Source organism: Myotis nattereri (assembly GCF_964212035.1).
Source record: "Myotis nattereri genome assembly, chromosome: 8".
Lineage (NCBI taxonomy): Eukaryota > Metazoa > Chordata > Mammalia > Chiroptera > Vespertilionidae > Myotis > Myotis nattereri.
In genome coordinates, this window is record NC_138083.1 from 88,788,533 (window position 1) to 88,810,675 (window position 22,143).

Consider the following 22,143-nt stretch of genomic DNA (forward strand, 5'->3'; position numbering starts at 1 on the left):
TATATAAAAACCACTCTAAGCTCAGGTAAGAGTAGATCTTTTTCGATGTAAAGGAATACATTTTATCTCAGTTAAAATTTCAAGGTAAGGAGTTGCTTAACAGCAAATATTAGAAAACTCAGATAAAGCACACAAAGATCCATACTTAACGAACGTGAATCAGTAGAAATAGACAACAGAATCTTACTCAAAACGTTTTCAGATATTGGATTATACAATAGATTATAAAATAAGTATGTTTAATATGTTTTAAAAAACGAGAAGTTTGAAAATGAAAATAAGGACTAAGACTTTTGAAAAGCAAAAATAGAGATAAAAAAGACAATAAAAAAGAAAATTATATTACTTAGTAACTCAGTGGTTGGTTAAAGGGTTTATTTGAAAAGAAAAGTAATATTAAACTGTGAAATTGAGGGAAATTACATGGGATGCATCACAGCTACTGGAGGTGGGAAACATGAATAAAATACGTAAGAGCATGCAGTATGAAATGAGAAGGGATGAATATCTCACAGAAAATCATCATGGAGATTATAATGTGACACTTCACAAGATAATGACTGACTTTTTAAAACAAAGGTAGATGGTTATATATAACCCAGGGTATCTATTGGGTGCAATAAGCAAAGTTGTATTTAAACAATTATTAACTTACACAGCATATATTTTATTTTAATCCCTTCAGTGAAAAATGCAGAGAGCAATAGCTTTTGTAATGCAATGATAAAATAACATTTTATATTTGGTGAGATTTCCAGATAAAAATTTCTGAAACAAAAATATGTCATATTTATCTATTATCAAACTCCCATTTCAAAATCAAAATTTTTTGTTCTTATCATTGTTTGTCTAGAACACGAGACCTATCTGAGAGATATTCTGGAATTACGATGGCATATTGAAAATAAATCGTATAAAATAAAACATTTAGAGGAACAAAAGGCAGCATGGGAAGAAGCTAATGGGAAGGTCCAAGCAGACATAGATTACATGAATGAACACAGTGCTCTGCTGAATTCAAAGCTGATGCAGGAAATTCAAAATCTGAGGAAATATAGTAAAAAAAAATCTCAGGTAAATGAATGAATATGCATATGATAGATTGTTACTTGGTTATAAAAATATTTCAAATATAAGAAGTTAATATATCTTTAAAGGTTTCCATTTCTTTGGAAATTGACCTGCTGTTTGTTTCACAGAGGAATTATTTAACTATATATCATACAGTTGATTGGTATTCATTTCAACTGCGTGGTCTTCCCTTACTGTATATTTAGGGGCATTAATAATATTTAGTCAACCTACTAATAATTTTTGGAGATTTAAAACAGCATGGTAATTTTTCAAGTTGTAAATAGAACTGAAGGAGAACACAAGTAGGATTATCAGTCAATTTCATTGTTAATGAAAATACTAGATGTACTGGTTAATAATGTGGATTTTATAATCAGAGAAAACATGATCATTTTAAGAGAAACATCAAAAGTGCTTTACTCAAAGTAATGTCCCTAGCTAGTTACACATTTCCCCCGTCTCTCAGATAATTTGTGGATACCATCCCAATAGAACTTTTCTTGTTTTGAGGCAAACCATTCAGAGACCCAATTTTCCACTTCTTTGTATGTTTTGAAGTGCTGCTCAGAAAGTGCATGTGCCATTGATCGGAACTAGTCGTCATCTGAAGGAGCAAGGTCTGGTGAATACGGCGGGTGGGTTAATATTTCCCAGACAAGATCCTTTAACGTGTCTTTAACCGGTTTTGAAGTTTGTGATGGTGCGTCGTCATGAAGCAAAATTCCTTTGCCATGCCATCTGGCACATTCTGGTTCTTTCACGATCAAAGCGTCACCAAACACAGAGCATTGTCTTCTTTCCAAAGCGATTTGGCCTTGCAGTCGGTCGATGTTGCTGGTTCACCTGGATCAACCCATGATTTTGTGCGTTTGGGATTCTCAAAATAAATCCATTTTTCATCGCCAGTTACACTTTGATGCAAAAAAGACTTTCTTTCATGCCATTGAAGCAACGTTTTACTGATGACTTTTCAGTTTCCCATTTGTCTTTCATTCAGTTGATGTGACACCCACTTTCCTTCCTTTAAAATCTTTCCCATTGCTTGTAAACAATCAGAAATTGTTTGCTGAGCAACGTTTAATCTTTCTGCAAGTTGGTTTTGAGTCTGACACACACCTTCATCCAATAATGCTTGTCATTGTTGGGCTTCAAACTTTTCCGGTTGCCCTGGATGTTCTTTGTCTTTCACATGGAAATCATCACTATTAAAGCATTTAAACCCGCGCTCACAAGCATCTTTTTTTTTTTTATTGCTTAAAGTATTACAAAGGGTATTACATATGTGTCCATTTTTACCCCCACCCTTGACAGTCCCCTACACAAGTATCTTTTTTAAAAAAATATATTTTATTGATTTTTTACAGAGAGGAAGGGAGAGAGATAGAGAATTAGAAACATTGATGAGAGAGAAACATCGATCCGCTTCTCCCTGCACACCTCCTACTGGGGATGTATCTGTAACCAAGGTACATGCCCTTGACTGGAATCGAACCTGGGACCCTTCAGTCCGCAGGCCGACGCTCTACCCACTGAGCCAAACGGGTTAGCACACAAGTATTTTGAGATGGAGCATGTTCACCATAAGCTTCCCGAAGTATACGATAACTTTCAGCAGCACTTTTCTTCAAAACAAAGTAATGAACTAAAACTTACCGCAAATGCTATTTTTTGGCACGAAATTCAACATTTTTAAATGTAAAAATATCTATGATGTTAGCACCATCAGCAAATTTGACATATGAAGTTTTGAAGCTTGCTGTCAATACAACAAAATAGCATACATATCAAATCGCATATATATCAACATATGTGTAACTCCATCTATTGAAAAAATCTGCATTATTAACGGGTACACCCAGTAAAGGTTGTAATTTAAGCTTTACTGAACTCATCTAATAAAGCATAACCCATGAGCCAGTAAACACCACACTAGATATAGGGCCAAGAAAAGTTCACAGGCACATAGAAACGTGGCAATAATAACCTATTATTTATAGTCAAATCAGTCACTTTGCTGCTTAATATCGGAAACAACTCAGATGACCAAGAGAAAAGAAAATGGTAAATAATAAATTGTGAGATATCTGTTTGATGAAACATGGCAAGGTTATGCCAGTAAACACCCAGTAAAGGTTATCATTTAACTTTCCTATTTGTGGATGGTATGATAGAAACATACCAAGTTACTTATACCTGCCACAAAGTGAACAAATTGAACTTTGTATCATATTTGCTTTTGATAATTTTTAAAGTAAATAAAGTCAAATATCGCCTGTATTCCTCTTAGCAGTTCATTTTCCTCTCCAAAGACAACCTTTTCATAAAATTGTTTCTAGGCAAAGTTTGTATATTTATACATATTTATGTATTTATGCACAATACATAGTGTTCTTAATTCTTCAAATAGTATCAAATGTTGGGTAACTTTCTACAAATTGCTTTTTATTCTGACATTGTTTTAGAGATCAAGCAACTGTTGATACATATACTAGTAGGTCGACTTCATTCATTTTACTTGCCATGTTTCATCAAACAAATATCTCACAATTTATTATTTACCATTTTCTTTTCTCTTGGTCATCTGAGTTGTTTCCGATATTAAGCAGCAAAATGACTGATTTGACTATAAATAATAGGCTATGATTGCCACGTTTCTATGTGCCTGTGAACTTTTCTTGGCCCTATATCTAGTGTGGTGTTTACTGGCTCATGGCTTATGCTTTATTAGATGAGGTCAGTTGCTCTCCAAAGAGTCTCGAGCAATTTATATTACCAGCGTCGTAGCGGGGCTGGAGATTCCACATGGGCAAGAATTCTAGTGCGATCCTCCTTTCATGTCTAGTTGGATGGAGATGTGTCAGGCTACAAGCCCTACCCCAGTTTCTCTTTTCTCACGGCGTTTCTCATGGGAGGGAGGGAGGATCCTTGACTGTGTTCTGGGAGGCCTCCTTGAGGCGGACTGACCAGCCTTTCACACTCAGCCACTGCCTAGACCTCCACTACCCGGGATCTGGTGGCTGCAGCGCCCACTTCCATTTCACAGCAGTCCCGACTGAAACCCGACCCCCACTGTAGCACCTCACAGTTTAGTCAACGTTGTTATTGTTGTGTTTTAAAATGTCTCAGTAGGTGCGTGCATTGGTGTCCCTTTAATGGCCTGGTGTGTTTTTCCCCCCGTAGTGGACGAAGGCCTGTGCAAGGCAGGGGAAGCTGGGTGGTAGGCAGCTGGGAGAGCAGGTTTGCGAACCGAACGAGAAGAAAACTAGAAAAGGCACCCTGGCAGGATGGGAAAATCACAGCCTTTGTGTAGAGCCCGTGAGGGTTAGTGTGATGGTTAGTTTTTTATTTTTATTTTTTTTATTTTTAGTTTTTGGTCCACTTGGTTGGGCCAGGTGGCCAGATATTTTATGGTCGAACGTGAATCTGCATGTTTGCATGAAGGTGTGATGTGGAGGAGAGTAACATTTAAATCAGTGGCGTGGATTGAGCAGCCTGCCCTCCATGACATGAATAGACTTCTCCAGTTACTAGAACAGAACTGACCTCCTTTTAGCGAGAAAGGATTTTGCCAGCAGCTCACCTTCAGACCTGGATTACACCTTTTCCCCGCACCTCTAGCGCGTTGGCTTACCCTGCAGATCTCGGACTTGCACCTCCATGATCATATGAGCTGATGCCTTCAAGCCAGTCCATCTCCTTCCCTCCCTCCGCCTCCCATCCGTGTCCCCCTCCCTCCCTCCCTCTCTCTGTCTCTCTGTCTCTTCATCCTGTTGCTTCAGTTTCCCTGGAGGACCCAGAATAGTACAGCCATGATTAATGCAGTGATTGCCTTGCTGTTCTTTCCTTGTCATTGTGTCACTCATTGCATCTTAAATTCCTGGAAAAGAGTCTGATTACCTGGCTTTGGGGCAGCTGACCCCCTTCTTGCTATTACAGGGATCAAAGTGAGTGAGAGTCTGGCCCTCTTGGCTTTTGTAGAGGGAGACAGGGACTGTGTTTAAACCGTCCACTGTGGTATAAGACACAGGGGGAGGTATTGCTCTGTAATGAAATTGGGGTGCTGTGAAGAAGGGTGACAGATGTCATGCAACCCAAATATGAAACCCTTTGCTGTAAAAGGGAGCAGACATCTTACAAATAAGCGATACTTTACAAAGAAAGTGATAGGGAAATGCATTTTTCTTTCATAGTGCGAGAATAACTGACAAAACTCAAAAATGAAAAGCAGAATTATGAACACGGGGAGACCCAAATGACTCCTCAGAGAGCAATACAAGTATGTGCATAGATACTGCAGGAAAGTAAGCTAGAATAGTGTTTCAGGAACAGGTTCGAAAGCATGAGTCCATGTGTTTGAATCCCTAGACCTTAGGTCTCTCTTTAACCTTTGTGCCTCAGTTCACGTATAAAATTACTGTGATAACAACAACGCTGGCATCACCAGTTCCATGTGCACATGAAATCAATTAATATGTGGAAATGCCTAGAATAGAACTTTCCATATATTAATAGTTCTGATTAGAAGTAGAAGATAATCTGGATGTGAAATAATAAAAGGAAAGGCAACAGATTTTCATGACGTAGGGTAGATCTTTACCTCTCAAATGCCAGACCAGTTCCTGGCACTGATGTTATTATAATAAATTGCCCTTTGATTCAGTTAGCAAGAGGCACTCACTGTTGCTGGAAATAAAAAAATTGTAACTGATGCAAACATGTATTTCCCCCGTGGTTTCTAATTACAAAACTGTTCTTTCAAGTGATATGTTTCTCCACGCTCTGTATGTGACACAATATATAAGTGAATATACTCGCCTTTGCATGTATTTTATAATAACACCAAATACTCTCAAACACAACTAACATTAGTTGGCACATAGTAAGAGCTTTGAATTATGGGTAAATAATTAAATAAGTAATTGATAAATAGTTGTGTAGCAGATTAGGGAAAAGAAAGTGTTACTTATGGTTGGTCTTTTTTTTTTTTTTAAATCATGTACCATAAAGTGTTCAGAGAAACTAAGTTTTAAATTAATCATGATCCTCAGTTTTGCCTCTGTGTTACAAACACAGAAAGCATTCTCTCTCTTGTGCCTGAGATGTTAATTTCTATTGAACATTTATAACCTGAAAAATAAATAATTGTCCTTAAAGAATATTGTGAAAAATAGAGGACATCAGATATTATTCCCAAATGTAGGAAGATAAATTACTTTAAGTGAAGTAATTGAAGCACCATGTGAAGCCCTAAGCACCATGATCTTTGACCTCTTCAGCTTCAGTGACTTCTCTATCATCATCAAACTACCATCACTAATGACCAAAACTAGAAATGCTCATAGATAAACGTATTAAGATAACATAAGTCCCATTTTTCATAATTTTCTATGCCTGTGAAATTTTGTCATACATTCTGACATCTTGCTTCCACTACTTGATAAATGTAAGAAGACTGAATTCATGCAAAGTATCTTCTCTGACCACAATGAAATGAAACTATAAATCAGTGATGGAAGGAAACTGGAAAATTCACAAATATATGGGAATTAAAGTATTTCTGAGAGAAAGAGAGAAAGAGAGAGAGAGAGAGAGAGAGAGAGAGAGAGAGAGAGAGAGAGAAGTAACAAGGGAAATTACAAAATAGTCTGATATAAATGTGAACAAAACACAGCACATGAAAACTTATGGGATGCAGCCAGAGCAGTGTCCATAGGAAAAATTAACAGCTGTAAACATCCACATTTACTCACTATCCTAACTTTATGCCTTATGAAACTAGAAGACAGGAGCAAGCTAAACCCAAAAGCAGAACGAAAGGAATGACAAAGTTTACAGTGTGGAGATAAAATACTGTAGGTAATAGGAAAACAATAGAGATAATAAAAGAAATTGGAAGTTGGCTTTTTGAAACGGTAACAAAGTTCACAAACATTTAGCTAGACTGATTAAGAAAAAAATGAGAAAAGTCAAACTACTAAAATCAGAAATGATTTTACCGGTGAAATGTGTCATTGCTCTAAGGACTGAACCAATGCCAGTTTCCTGGTTTGGTGTCAGACTGTAGGTACACAAGATACTAGCATTGGGGGAAGTTGGGTGAAGGGTGCAGGAGGAGCCTCCATCCCCAACCCCCTGCCCTGTACATTTATCTGAAACTTCCTATGGAAAAAAAGTTAAATGTTAAAGTAAAAAAGTTTATTTATGATGAGAATTTAAAAATTATGTATATACCCTACACTCCCGAGCCTAAAGGAAAATCTTGTAGGAGTTACTGTTGTCTGTGCTAAATAATGAGATTTATTGCTTTTCCCAGGAGGCAACTGCCTCCTATTGGTCTATGACTTGGGGAAAGGACTACTTGCTCCTTAGTGCCTTCTCTTACCCCTCCTCCTACTGCTAACAGGACCTCCAGTCCTTCAGTTCTGCCTGATGACCAGGATAACCACCCTTCTCCTTAGTGTGACAGAAAAGAGAGGTGGAGAGAGACGGGAGAATGTTTATGTTACTAATTAATAAAGACAATAAAAATGGAATATTTTGACACTTATAATAAGACTAGCGGCCTGGTGCATAAATTCGTGCACATTGAAAGGAAATCAATTAGAAGAAATATTTTAATATCGCTATTTGCCCGTTCTCTATAATAGAGGTGTCAACCAAATTCACGATTGACAATGACAGGTGCAAACACACGCGTGTGATTGGCACCAGCGAGAGCTTTATATGTATCATGCATGTGCGAGTCAACTTAGCCTTTTATATGTATATAGATAAACTTGCTTACTTAGACCTGCTTTCTGATGTAGCTAAACTTTTTCTAGCCCAGTGAAGCACCCCAACTTCTCTTTCAGGTAACTGTCAGCAACACAGCAGGAAATATCAACATGAAGCAGATTATTATTGTAGATCACGTAGGGAGAACAAAGGGTAAAATATTTAACTGCAGCAGTGTTTGACTATATTCTGTGCAGTGAGAAAACCTGAAGTTAGTTTTTTAAGGTCCACCATTTCTTACTTCTTTTCAGTCGGGTCAAGTTTCTAAGCTTTCTAAATCTCCATTTTCTGGCTAATAAAAAAAAAGGGGGGGAATTCCACCGCATCTGCTGTCTGTCTACTCCGGGACTTCTGTGAGGATCACATTAGATGAGGCACAGAAAACACTTCACAGACATTTGGTTAAAGTGTAAATGTTTCCATGAGGTTATAGCACAGCCGTGGGCAAACTATGGCCCGTGGGCCGGATCCGGCCCATTTAAAATGAATAAAACTAAAAAAAAAAAAGACCGTACTCTTTTATGTAATGATGTTTACTTTGAATTTATATTAGTTCACACAAACACTCCATCCATGCTTTTGTTCCAGCCCTCCAGTCCAGTTTAAGAACCCATTGTGGCCCTCGAGTCAAAAAGTTTGCCCACCCCTGGTATAGAGGCTTAGTCGCTAGGAGAGGAAGCCAGGTGTTGCTATGAGACGTCATTATCCGCGGCCCACAGCGACCGTTTCCGGGCTGGCCGGGCAGCGGGGGGGTGGGGGGGGGGGGGAGTCACGGCAGCGTTGGTTGTGATTTGGTGGACTGTCACTCCAGGTTGGTGGCAGGGCCTGTGTCCCATTTGGGGGAAGCCGAGTGTTGCTTTGTCGGCCAGGTCTGCACTGCCATTTCTCTGTAAATGGCATGTGTGCGTCATGGCAGCTCCTGCGTTGAGCATCTGCTCCAGGCACGTGTCATAGCAACTGGTCGGACAGTGGGAAGGACACTTAGCATATTAGCCTTTTATATATATAGGTAATAATGGTTATTCCTGAATGAAAAGGTTACAGGTTATTTCATTTATTTTTATCTGTGTTTTCTGATTTTTCTACAAGACAGTATTTGAACAATAAAACCAGTTAAAGGTAGCAATTTTGTGTGGGTGACAAGGTAATGGTTTCATTTTGGTCCTGCTCACTGGAGGGCTGGTGTTGTTCTCTTCAGTAACTTTTGTACACCCTCAGTATTTATGCCTTCAGGGTAGAGGAATCTCAGAAACTGTGCCCAACAGTAGACTGAGTACGGGAAGAAAAATCGATATGAAGAACTTTTTATTTAAATAGAAACTAAGTCTAAGGCCCTTTTTCTGATCTGTCTTTTGTCTGATTCTTTTCATTAGCCATTATGTGCATATGTTAGCAAAATATTTTTTAATTTCTAGGTAATGGAGCTATACAGACAAGTTCATGGAGAACTTCAAGATGCTATAGAAGGCTGTGAAAAACTGAAATTAAAAATTATACAAAATAGAGAAGAAATGGAAAAAGATATTGAAAATGATGTAAAAAACATGGAAGCCTACAAGTAAGAATTTTTCACAAATTCTAGTTATATAATTTAGAAGTAAAATATTAATTAAAATGTAATTTATGTTCCTGTATGAAATTTTATATGAAAAGAAAGAAAAGAATCTAAATTATCCATATTATCTTATCAAGCTTTTATATAAATTAAAATATGTTTCTTTACAAGTGTGAATCCATGTGTGTACAGGTTCCTAAAGCACTATTTTTTTCTGGTGACATTTTAAAGCTCTTTATACATCTTGCCAAATTGTGGATATGATATAGCAGTATAGATATCCCTGCTATCTGTGTGCAAAAGTGACTATTTAAAATTTTTTTTCAGCATGGGATATTATTTAAAACAAATTGTAAACATAGCATCTAATTATCTTAATTTCTATTTATTTGATTTCTAATAAAATGTAATATTTAAAAATATGTAGACTATGTTTTGTATATACATATATATGTGATTTTTATTTTATTTTTGATATATTTATGTTTGATGATATTTCATCTAATTCCACTTGTTGTCTTTAATTTTTTTATGGTTCTGTGTATAGGAAAATTTCCTTTATTCAAATGGATCGATGATTTAGTATAGAAAAACTCATATTGCTATTTTTATTGAATTTATTGGGGGTGATTCTAGTTAACAAAATTATACAGGTTTCAGGTGCCCAAATCTACATGTGTTGTAGAAAAGCTCTTATTTATATACAACTAGAATTAAGTAAGCATAGCAAAATGAAGAACATGAAATTTATTTATAAACCTGTGATCTAGATAACATCCATTAAGATATTTATATTTCCTCAGTCCTATGTCCATTTTAACATGTGCTTAAATATAATCTATTATTTAATATATAGATTACTTTTGTAATTCATCTGATTTTTTATATCTTCATTGTCATTTGATTAATATATTTTCTAATTTTCATTGTGATTTCCTCTTTTACTCATGGGTTATTAAGAAATATATTAAAGAATTTTCTATGATGAATTTCTATTTTCTTCTTATTATTTTCCAGCTGAATTATACTTTGATCAGGGAACATTATGTAATTTTTTTAAATTATCTTTATTGTTGAAAGAATCACAGATTTCCCATTTGGACCCCCTCTGACCTACATCCCCCCAGGCCTTCACCTCACTATAGTCTGTGTCCATGGGTCATGCACAAATACATATAAATTCTTTGGTTAATTTCTTCTTGCCCCCCCTTCCCTCTGAAATTCATAAGTCTGTCTCATGCTTTTGTGTTTCTGGATCTATTTTGTTCATCAGATTATTTTGTTTATTAAATTCCACATGTGAGTGACATCATGTGACACTTGTCTTTCTCTGACTGGCTTATTTTGCTAAGCTTAATGCTCTCCAGGTCCCTCCAGGCTGTCTCAAAGGGTGAGAGATCCTTCTTCTTTACAGCTGCATAGTATTCAATTGTGTAAATGTACCACCAGTTTTAATTTTTGATCATTAAAAATTTTTTTCCTGTATTTCCCACGTAATCATGTCACTTTTATGGGTTTCAAATAAATCTCCCAGTTTATTATTTTATTTATAACTAGAAGCCCGGTGCACAAAATTTGTGCACTTTGGGGGAGGGTTCCCTCAGCCTGGCCTGTGCCCTCCCGTAGTCTGGGAGTCCCATGATCCATCGCCCCGCAGAGGGAGGCCCCACCCACCCGCCGCTGCACCGCCGGCCAGGTAGCCTGGGCCTCCCTCTTTGGAGTGATCAATCACGGGGCTCCGCGATCAATCACTCCAAAGAGGTAGGCTCCGCCCACTGGCCAGGCCTCCGCAATGGTTTGCCCCTGCCAAGGGAGGCCCGACCCACCCGCTGCAGCCTGCCAGTTGGTGGTCTGGGCCTACCTCTTTGGGGTGATCGTAGAGACCCCCAATTGATTGCCCTGCTAGCCAGTGGCCTGGGCCTCCCTCCGTAGGGCGATCGTGGGGCAATGGCGGGGCCCTAGGCTAATCGCATCGCATCTGCTTTGGCTGGCCTGGCACCAGTGGGTGTCATAGCGTGGTCTTCCGGACTGTCGTTCCTGTGTTTGGCTGTTCGGTCGATTTGCATACTACTCTTTTATTATTATTGATATCTAAAAAAAGTTGGGGTTATCTGTAGATGATAACTTTGTCACTTTCTCACTGTACTTTTTCCATATATTAAATAAGAAGAACATTGCCTAAGGAGATTTTTATATTTGGAATGTGTTTTCCACCGACCGGAGGAGAGAAAGGGTTATGGGGCTCGCAGAGTAGTGCCGGTCCTTTCTGTGGGAAGTCACATAGGAACAAAGAATGCCTTGGCAACGACCTCTTTCAAATGAGCCTCTTGTTATCAAGGACAGTTTCTCCCATTTCCCCTCAAAGACTGTGTGGCCCTTTCACGTTTACTTCTTCTCCTTTAGTTTCTTTAAACATTTTTATCTTTATTTTATTTTTGCCATCGCCATTTCCCCCCCCCCCGCCCCTTACCCTCCTCCACCTCCACCCCCTCACTTGCAGTCATGCCCCCCTTTCTCTTTTTTTTTCTTGCTTTTCCATCCCTGTACTATCTAACATATGAGTTAGAGGTCTCTCACCTGAAATCAATTTAAACAAGTAATTTATTTTAAATAATTTACAAATGTTTCATTTTTATTAAATTTAGTGGGGTGACATTGGTTAATAAAATTATATAGGTTTCAGGTATACATTCTATAGTACATCAGCTGTTTCTCTCAATTCATATACATTGGAAACAAATACTACGGGCGAATATTTCTGGCTGTTTACCTTTGATATCGAGGTGGTACTTTTCAGGAGTTGCTTTGGAATGGGAGAACTCTCAAGAATACATGAATTTCATTGATTTATATTAAGTCAGAAGCTAATTTAAATATCCCTAACTTTAATATAATTTTCCTTTCAATGTAGATAAGATCACCGGTGTGTTTTTCCCTTAGGAGCCAGATGGAACAGCTTACCGTCATCTTTGATCAGTACAAAAGCTTGATTCAAAATGTGAACAAAAGCATCGAGAAGAGCGAGGAGGCCATGAATGTCGCCCTGCAGGAAACACGGACGTCCTCAGACGAATTATCTGCCTTAACAAAAATGGTGAGTTTTCATGTTTTAAAAAACAAAATGTACTGACTTCAGTTTTGGTTTCCTACAGCCGCCTAACAAATCATCAGAATTTTAGCAGCTTCAAACAGCACTATTCATTATCTCCAAGTTTCTCAGGCCGCGGCTCAGCTGGTTGCTCTCCTGCAGGATTTCCAAGCCTGGACCAAGGTGCCCCAGCCCTGCACTTCTTCCTGGAGGCTCGAGGACGAGTCTGCTTTTGGGCCCACTCGGTTTTGGCAGGATGCAGGTGCTATGGTTGCAGAACTGAGGCGTTTGTTTCCTTAGTGCTGGTCATTCGGGGATCAGGCTTTTGGGAGGTCATTTGTATTTCCTTTTCCATGTAAAACCTGCTCATGACTTTTTCCCCTATATGTTGAGTGATTGCTTATTTTTTATTGATTTGTAGGAATTGGTTGTTTATTGATACTAAATAGTTTAAAGTTACATATTTAAAAATATTTTTCCCCCAGTCTTTTTTCATGTCTTTATAACTTCTGATGAATGAAATTTCAATGTTAATTTAGTAAAAGTTATAATAATTTTCTTTGAACTTTGTGATTTTCTGAACTTAAGAAATTTTTTCTGCCTCAAAGTAAAAAAAAAAATAACCTGTGTTACAATTTTGCAAATGTTTTGAAATTTTCCTTTTCATATTTGCAGAGTGTTCTTAAATGAAGCCATGTTCAAAATAATCAAAGTTGAGTTTTTTGTCATTCTATCTTTTATGTACAAGTTTGTAAATAATAAACTATCTCTTGAATTTTAGGAATGTATATTTAACTTGCCAGGTGTGAAGCAGAATCAATATGAAATTCATTTATGGGTAGGGTGTGAAGAGAAGTCTAATCTTTTTTCCTTTTTTATTGAATTTATTGGGTGACATCTATATATATAAAAAGCCAGTGACCAGAATGCTGGAACAACTGGAATGACCCGTTGCTATGATGCCCACTGTGGCCTGTCAACCAGCCCAATCCGGGGTGGGACTGGCCTGCCAACCTCCCATGGTCCCTCCCCGCAGCTGGTCCATTCAGTCCCCCCCCCACCTCGATTGGGGTTGGGGCCGGCTGGCCAACCACCCATGACCCCTCCCCCCCTCCAGCTCAGCCTCAATCAGACCCTATCAGGGCAGGCTGGCTGGACCCCACCCATGTATGAATTCATGCACTAGGCCTCTAGTCCTATATAATAAAAGGGTAATATACAAATTGACCCAATAGTGGAATGACCGGAAATGACGCAAGAGCTGCCTGCCTGGTGGTTGTGCACTTCCACAGGGGGAGCACCGCTCAGCCAGAAGCCGGCTCATGGCTGGACAATGCAGCGGCAATGGCAGGAGCCTCTCCCACCTCCATGGCAGCGCTAAGGATGTCTGACTAATGACTTAGGCCCCAGGACTCCCAGGCTGCCAGAAGGATGTCTGATTGCCAGCTTAGGCCCGATACCCCGGGGAGCGGGCCTAAGCCAGCAGGTGGACATCCCTTGAGGGGTCCTGGACTATGAGAGGGTGCAGGCTGGGCTGAGGGACACCCCCTGAGTACACAGATTTTCTTGCACTGGGCCTCTAGTTGGTTAATAAAATTATATAGGTTTCAGTTATACAAATCTGTAATACATCATCTGTATATTGTATTAGAGGACCGATGCATGAAATTCATGCATGGGTAGGGTCCCTAGGCCTGGCCAGTGGGATGATTGGGGGGCCCCCGCTGGCACCCATGTTGGCCGGCGTGGCACCACCTGCTCGCCAGACCTGCCCCCCGCTGCCACCACTGTTTGCCTCCCACAGAGGCAATTGGGGGGCAGCACCAGCCCACTCACCAGCCAGCCCTGATGCCTGCCACCGCTGGTTGTCTTCCTCTGCAGGGTAACTGGCGGGGCAATTGAGGGGCCCACCCTGGAACCTGCAGTGGCTGACCTGGTGCCTGTGGGGCTGGGGGCAGCTCTTGCATTGAGCGTCTATTCCTTGGTGGTCAGTGTGTGTCATAGCGACCGGTCATTCCACTGGTCTTCTGCTGTTTGGTCTATTTGAATATTAGGCTTTTATTATATAGGACTATTTGTTTACTACTCCAAGTCTTGTCTTCTTCCATCACTATTTACTCCCCCTTTACCCTTGCCTACCTCCCCCACCACCCTTTCTCTCTGGTAATCACCATACTGTTGTCTGTGTATATGAGGTGTATATTTTTTTTCTTTATTCCTTCATCTTTTTTACCCAACTCCCAACCCCCTTCCCCTATAACAGCTGTCAGTCTGTTTTCTGTTACTCTCTTCTCTATGAGTTTGTTTATATTTTGTTAGTTTATTTGGTTCCCTAGATTTCACAAATGGTACTTGTTTTTTTCCAGCTGATGGAAAGGGAGACTGGATTCTAAAATTTAATATGACTTGTTTTATAGCCTAGCATAAGGTCTTTCATAGAGAATGTTCTATGTGTAATACTATTTTGGAGGGACTTTTGTTGTTGTTGTTGTTGTTGTGTGTGTTTGTTAATATTTACCTGAGGGTATTTTTCTGTTGATTATTAGAGGGAATAGAAGGGAGTGGAGAGAGACAGAGAGAGAAACTTCAATATGAGAGACACACACATTGATTGGTTGCCTCGTGCATGCACCCTGACCAGGGCGAGGGATTGAGCCTGCAACCTAGGTACGTGCTCTTGACCAGAATCGAACCTGGGACCCTTCAGTCTGTAGGCTGACACTCTAACCCAGGGGTCCTCAAACTTTTTAAACAGGGGGCCAGTTCACTGTCCCTCAGACCATTGGAGGGCCGGACTATAGTTTTAAAAAAAAACTATGAACAAATTCCTATGCACACTGCACATATCTTATTTTGAAGTAAAAAAACAAAACAGAAACAAATATAATATTTGTATTTGCATGTGGCCCGCGGGCTGTAGTGTGAGGACCCCTGCTCTATCCACTGAGCCAAACTGGCTAGGGCTTTGGAGAGACTTTTTAAAAATATATATATATATATTATATATTTTATTGATTTTTTTACAGAGAGGAAGAGAGAGGGATAGAGAGTTAGAAACATCTATGAGAGAGAAACATCCATCAGTTGCCTCCTGTACACCCCCTACTGGGGATGTGCCCACAACCAAGGTACATGTCCTTGGCTGGAATCGAACCTGGGACCTTTCAGTCCACAGGCTGACACTCTATCCACTGAGCCAAACCGATTAGGGCTGGAGAGACTTTTTGTACTGGGTGAGCTTTATATTAAGTCAGATACAGACATCCTTGCAAGTGGAGTCTTCAAAAAGCCACCAGCAGGTCAATTAGCAATAATTCTCATGGCAGGAAGCTTTGAAAACCTCTCAGTTTTGTTCTCCTGCTTCTGGTGGCCACCTGAATGCTGGTGTTCTCCGCAAATGTGGAACGGTATTTCCCAAGGCTACCAAGGACCAAAGGAGGGAGGGATTGGAACAAGTTAAAACAACACAAGGGGGACCCTTCCCCCCCACCTCCACCCCCGCCCCATGGGAGTCTGTACTTGTTCTTCAGTAAATCTCCACCTTTACCATAAAAAAACAACACAAAAACGGAACACAGAGCACATACTTCTTAATAAGGTCAGGCTGGTTTTCTTGAATAAGTGCACCTCAGATTGCTGACAGCCTTTAGTTAATCTCCATAGTTCGGAGAGTTAATTTTGACATTTTTTTTGGCCAGTTTTCTCATTATCCTTATGGAGGAGAATTCTTAGATGTTCTTACTCTGCCATTTTCATTGATGCCTGTCACTAAACTTATATCTTGGAATGTTGGACTCTTAGTTCACATTTTTCAACACTCTTACTTTTCCTTCAGTCTTGCTTATGCTGTCAAACATGTCAACAGGTCTTTTTGGTGTACTCGACGAGGTAACATTCTCTTTTAGCCCAAGATTATACAGACAAACTCATATTGATTATTTTAATATTTTGCATTGTTTTGTTTTGCATTTAAATTTTATTTATCTGAAATTTAGTTTATAATAATGTGAGTTTAATATGCACTAAAGAGACCACTTTAGTTTTTAAAATAGATACTATACATTATTCCAGTTACATTATTTGAAGTAAATGATTCCTCTCTTACTTAATTCAAATACCACTTTTAAAAATACTAATTCAGATCTATTTTTGGCTCCAGTTTTTTCCCTCTGATCTTTATTACGATACCAAAAAATAAATAGTGTTTTATTCTAATGGTATTGTATGATGTTTTTAATATCTGGTAGCAAGTTTCCAACATAATTTTTATTTTTCATATACCTCTTGACTAGTCATCTATACTAATTTCATTTCATGCAGTTTGAAAAATAATATTTCTAGTATGCTTTGCATTAATTTTGGGTTAACTAACATTGTATTTTATTAGGCCTTTGCATGACATGCCATGTTTTTTAATGTGGGTCTTGATTTAAACTTTTAAATAAAAATTTGTGTTTGCTTTACATAAGTCTTCCCGTTTGTATTGGATTTATTATAAAATTTCATATATTTTTTACCAAATTTTGTAAGTATTTTCACTGTGTTTTTTTAAATATGTTTTTATTGATTTTTAGATAGAGAAGAAGGGAGAGTGAGAGAGAAAAAGAAACATGAATGATGAGAGAATCATTGATCAGCTGCCTTCTGCACGTCCCCTACTGTGGATCCAGCTACAACCCAGGCATGTGCCCTGACCCAGTATCGAACCCTGGACCTCTTTGTCCATGAATGACACTCAATCTATTGAGCCACGCTACCTGGGTATCACTATGTTTTTAGTAGCTTATTTCTCTTATAGATAAGAGCTATTATCTTATATTTGTACAAGGGTATTTTACCAAAGTCATTTGCTATAGTTTTGGTTAGAATCTCTGGTAGATATTAAATCAGATAATCTAAATTTGTATACATGTTACCTATTCACATTCAATATTATAATAGTAACATTTGATCCCATTATTCAATTGCATTTAGCTAAACTTTCACAAAAAAATGATTAATAATAATGTTGGCAAAACATAAGCCATTCTTATTTGTTAGTTCAGTGGGCATGCACTTAGCATTTTATGATTTATTTTGATGTTTGCTGTTGATTTTTTATATTTGGGTAGTTCTTCCTTATTCTATTTTAAAAATTACAGAAACTGCATAGTGAAAGTCAAATGGCTGTTTGGTGAACTGTTGGCTCTATTCATGTTATTTTCTGCTTTAATTTGTTGATGTGATGAATTATGACTTAAATGAACAAATCTTTATTCTTACAACATAACTAAATACATTTTATTTTATCATGATGAATTATTCATTTGTGCACTGTTAGACTTGATTTTCTATATTTTATTCTGAATCTTTAATATATAAAAAACAGCCTATGGTATTATTTTATACTATTTTAATCAGTATTTATTAACTTACGATAACTGCATAAAGTGAAATATAATCTATTTCTTATTTTATAAAATAATATAATTTGCCACATTAATTTATTTTTGTGTGCATTTTCTCTTAGCTAGAAGATTTGAAAAGAATTTATGAACAACTACTCTGGAGGAAAAAAAATTATGAAAGTGAATATGAGGAAGTGCTTCAGAATTTTCGTTCTTCAGTAAGTTGACCTTGTCTACTTCCCTCTGGATTTCCATTCTCAATTCCCAAACATTAACTTATGCAACTAAAGTAATCTTATTATTTTATATATTATTTATTTTTGAGATACATAAATATGTACAAATGATTCTTTTATTCTTTTCTTAAAGAAAAAAGCATGGGACGATGAGCTTGCTGATGTTGCAAAAGATTTTTCAGATCTTTTAGTGGTATATAATAAATTGATAGAAGAAAATAAAAAACTTGAGATGGATATTGAAATTACATCAGATGCAATCCATGAAAGGTAATTCTGAAAACATAATTTTTATTTGTATGTAACATACCTAATCTACACTAGTAAAAGACAAAGATGCTAATTGACTGTACCTTTGCTTCACCCTAAGCCACACCCACCAGCCAATCAGAGCAATTATATGCAAATTAACCCAACCAAGATGGCAGCCGGCAGCCATGGAGCTGGAGCAAGCAGGAGGCTTGGTTACCCAGGCGATGGAGGAAGTGAAGCTTCCCGCCTGCCCTGAGCAGGCTGTGGCCTCCGCTCATGGCAACAAAGTTTCAATTATAGAAGACAAATAAACTCCAGATACCTGCTTCCAGCCAGCCTCCACTGGGAGCTTGGGTGGCTGGGGGTTGTGGCCAGCCTGCAAACAGCCATCAGCCCCTCACCCAGGCTGGCCACACCCCCATGGGGTGAGGGTCCCCGCTGGGGGGCTTAGGCAGCCTGAAAACGGCCCTCAGCCCCTCACCCAGACTAGCCAGGAACCCCAGTGGGGACCCCCACCCTGAAGGGGGTGTGGCCAAGTCTGAAAATGGCCCTCAGCCCCTCACCCAGGCTGGCCAGGCACCCCAGTGGGGACCTCCACACTGAAGGGGCTGTGGCCAGCCTGCAAACAGCCATCAGCCCCTCACCCAGGCTGGCCAGGCACCCCAGGGGGAGCCCCCACCCTGAAGGGGCTGTGGCCAGTCTGAAAACAGCCATCAGCTCCTCATCCAGGCTGGCTGGACCCCCAAGGGGGTACCCCCACGCTGAACGGGCTTGGCTAACCTTCAAATAGCCATCAGTCCCTCACCCAGGCTGGCCAGGGACTCCTATATAATAAAAGGGTAATATGCAAATTGACCCTAACAGCAGAATGACTGGGAATGACTGGTCACTATGATACACACTGACCACCAGGGGGCAGATGCTCAATTCAGGAGCTTCCCCCTGGTGGTCAGTGCGCTCCTGAAGGGTGAGTAACTGGGAACTGCAATGCAATGCACCACGCGCAGTGGGAACGTGTTCCCTGGGACGCACGGGGCTTGTCCAGATAGCACAGTAAGATGTCACTCGATTCCTTAATTTTCCCTGGAAATTAAAAATTAAACATGATTTTAACAGCAGACTACACAGTGATGAACAGAGAGTTCGTGGAGGATTAGTAAAATAAGAGAGAGTGTAAGACATGAGTGGGTAAGAGTCAGGTCTATCAGGTAGCTAAGTGATGTTCCGAAGGAAGAGAAGATAAAGGACAGAGCTGAGATTTGATGACATAATCAGCAGTTCATACATTGCAAATAGTTCTTATCTATATTTCTTTCCTTTTTATTGAATTTATTGGGGTGACACTGGTTAACAAAATTATACAGGTTTCAGGTGCACAGTTCTACAACACATCATCTGTACGCTGTGTTTATTATGTGTTTACCACCCCAAGTCTGGTCTCCCTCCATCACCATATATACCCCCTATATCCACCTCCTTTCTCTCTTTCCCTTCTCCTTCCCCCAGGCAGTCGCCTCACTGTTGTCCTTGTCTATGAGTTTTTATTTTCCTTCTCTCTCTTTTTTTTTTGGCTCCCTCCAGTCCCCCACATATAATTAACTCGCCCATAATGCCTTGGCAGGGCCAGACCAAATGATTTTGCTGGCTTTACTAGTATATGGCCCACGGGCCAGACATTCTCCACCCCTGCTTTAGGTGATGGCCAGGAAGGTGGAGCAGCTGGAACTCCATACACACTCCTAGTGGGAGTGCAGCTATGCAGAAAAGATGGCAGCACTATTTACTACTGAGCTAACTGCATTCCACTCCCAGGGATATGCACCACAGTGAATCCCGCACATGTTCACCAGAACCTCTTCTAAGAATGTTCATAGCATTAGTTTAATAGCCACAAACTGGGAAATACTTAAGCGAACATAACGAATAGAATGCATGAAGAAATTGTAACATATTCATACAAAGTGAACAATCAGAATGGACAGATTTCAGCTACGTAGAACAGCTTGTATAAATCTCATAATCCTAATACTGAGCAAAAGAAGACACACAGAGACTATAGGATGCTGGTTACAATAAACAAAGCAGGGGAGAGGTGGGGCTCAATGGGAAAAACAAAACAAAAAAACAAAGGGGACATCTGTGCTACTTTCAACAATAAAGATACATTTTAAAAAATAAAAATTAAGCAAAGCTCCACGGTGCTGCCAGAACTCAGGGCGGCAGCTCCTGGGACAGAGGTGCCTGAGAGCACACACTGGTGGCTCCTGCTGGCAACTTCGCTTACTTTAAATCTGATGGAGGCTGTGACTTGTACATTTAGGAACTCTGATTTGCATGCTCTTCTGTGTAAAGGTTTACATTTATATTACATTTAAAAACATTTATATTACATTTATATTAAATACATAAATTGTTAATTTTAGCCCAACAAAAAGTGTACCCACTAATTTAATCATTTAAAGCTGATATATATATATATGAAAGCCCCTGCCTTCAGCGAGTCTACAAGGAAACAAGTACTTATTATAGAAGCTATACTTTATTAGCAGCCTAATAAGTACAATAAGAAAGGCAGAGAAGGCTTAAGTTAGCAGGAGATTCTGCAACTGATTTTAGCCACTAGTGAGTATGATTACCTGTGGTTTTCATTCATTTCTGTGGTTTGCTGTAAGCACTCTGCCTTCTATGAAGTTCTCCAATTTATTTTATTGTTCTTTCTCTTGGACATATTAGAGCAGTGGTGATGTTTTACACCAAAAATAAAAAAGCTAAAATGTGTCCCTCTACAGGGCTGCGTGCCTGCTGCCCTATAACTGTTTGCAGGTGTAGCACCTGATGTATTTTTCCCCTTTCTGGATCCGTGAGGACTAATCTCAGGCCTGCCCTATTGTTGATTTGCATTAAATGTTTGTTGAATAATACTTTTGGTAGAAAATATTCATTTGTAGAACACTCTAAAACAGCGGTTCTCAACCTGTGGGTCGCGACCCTTTGGGGGTTGAATGACCCTTTCACCGGGGTCGCCTAAGACCATCGGAAAACACATATATAATTACATATTGTTTTTGTGATTACTCACTATGTTTTAATTATGTTCAGTTTGTAACAATGAAATTGGGGGTCACCACCACATGAGGAACTGTATGAAAGGGTTGCGAGGGTTGCGAACCACTACTCTAAAAGGTCACATGAGATACAGAAAACAATATAAAGACCAATTGTTTTTATCATTTAGTGTCATTTATCTTTATGTTAACTTTGTGCAAAGAGCGATTTTATAATTTTGTAGTTATACCGAATAGACTAATACTGCAACTTTATGTTTATGACTAAATTCATAAAGTGATGCTACTTTGATTAATGTTCTTTAGAGGAATAAATTGACTCAGGCCATACAAGATTCTCAAGTGAAGATCTTAAAGATGAGCTCACAAAATTATAAGACGATAAGGAAAAATGAATGCGTTATCAGAAATAACCATCAGTGTATTTGACCCCTCCAATAATATTCAATAACAGGATTATTAAATTAAATTTACCTAAGTAAGCTTAAAATTATTGAAGGGAACAAAACGAATAGAACACTATCAAAAACGGTTCAGGCAGATTTGAAAAATAATTCACCAAACCTTGTAAAAGTTAAACCTGGATTCAGTTTTATTGAAGATTTTATTAATTAAATAGAAAATCCAGCTGAGGAAAAAAGAACCAGTGCAATTAAAAACACAAAGAGAGCCCTAGCTGAATTGGCTCAGTGGATAGAGCGTCAGCCTGTGG

General features: G+C 39.0%; 1 protein-coding gene across 1 annotated transcript in view; it reads left to right on the plus strand.

Annotated features, from left to right (window-relative positions):
- Positions 1-22,143, plus strand: part of CCDC178 (coiled-coil domain containing 178) — a gene marked incomplete at both ends in the record, with an annotated part of 171,446 nt that overhangs the window by 27,223 nt on the left and 122,080 nt on the right. The window contains 4 exons of the mRNA XM_081096576.1: positions 854-1,074; positions 12,315-12,497; positions 18,001-18,096; positions 18,248-18,384. Coding sequence (XP_080952702.1) covers positions 854-1,074; positions 12,315-12,497; positions 18,001-18,096; positions 18,248-18,384 — 637 coding nt within the window. The remainder of the gene's footprint in view (positions 1-853; positions 1,075-12,314; positions 12,498-18,000; positions 18,097-18,247; positions 18,385-22,143) is intronic.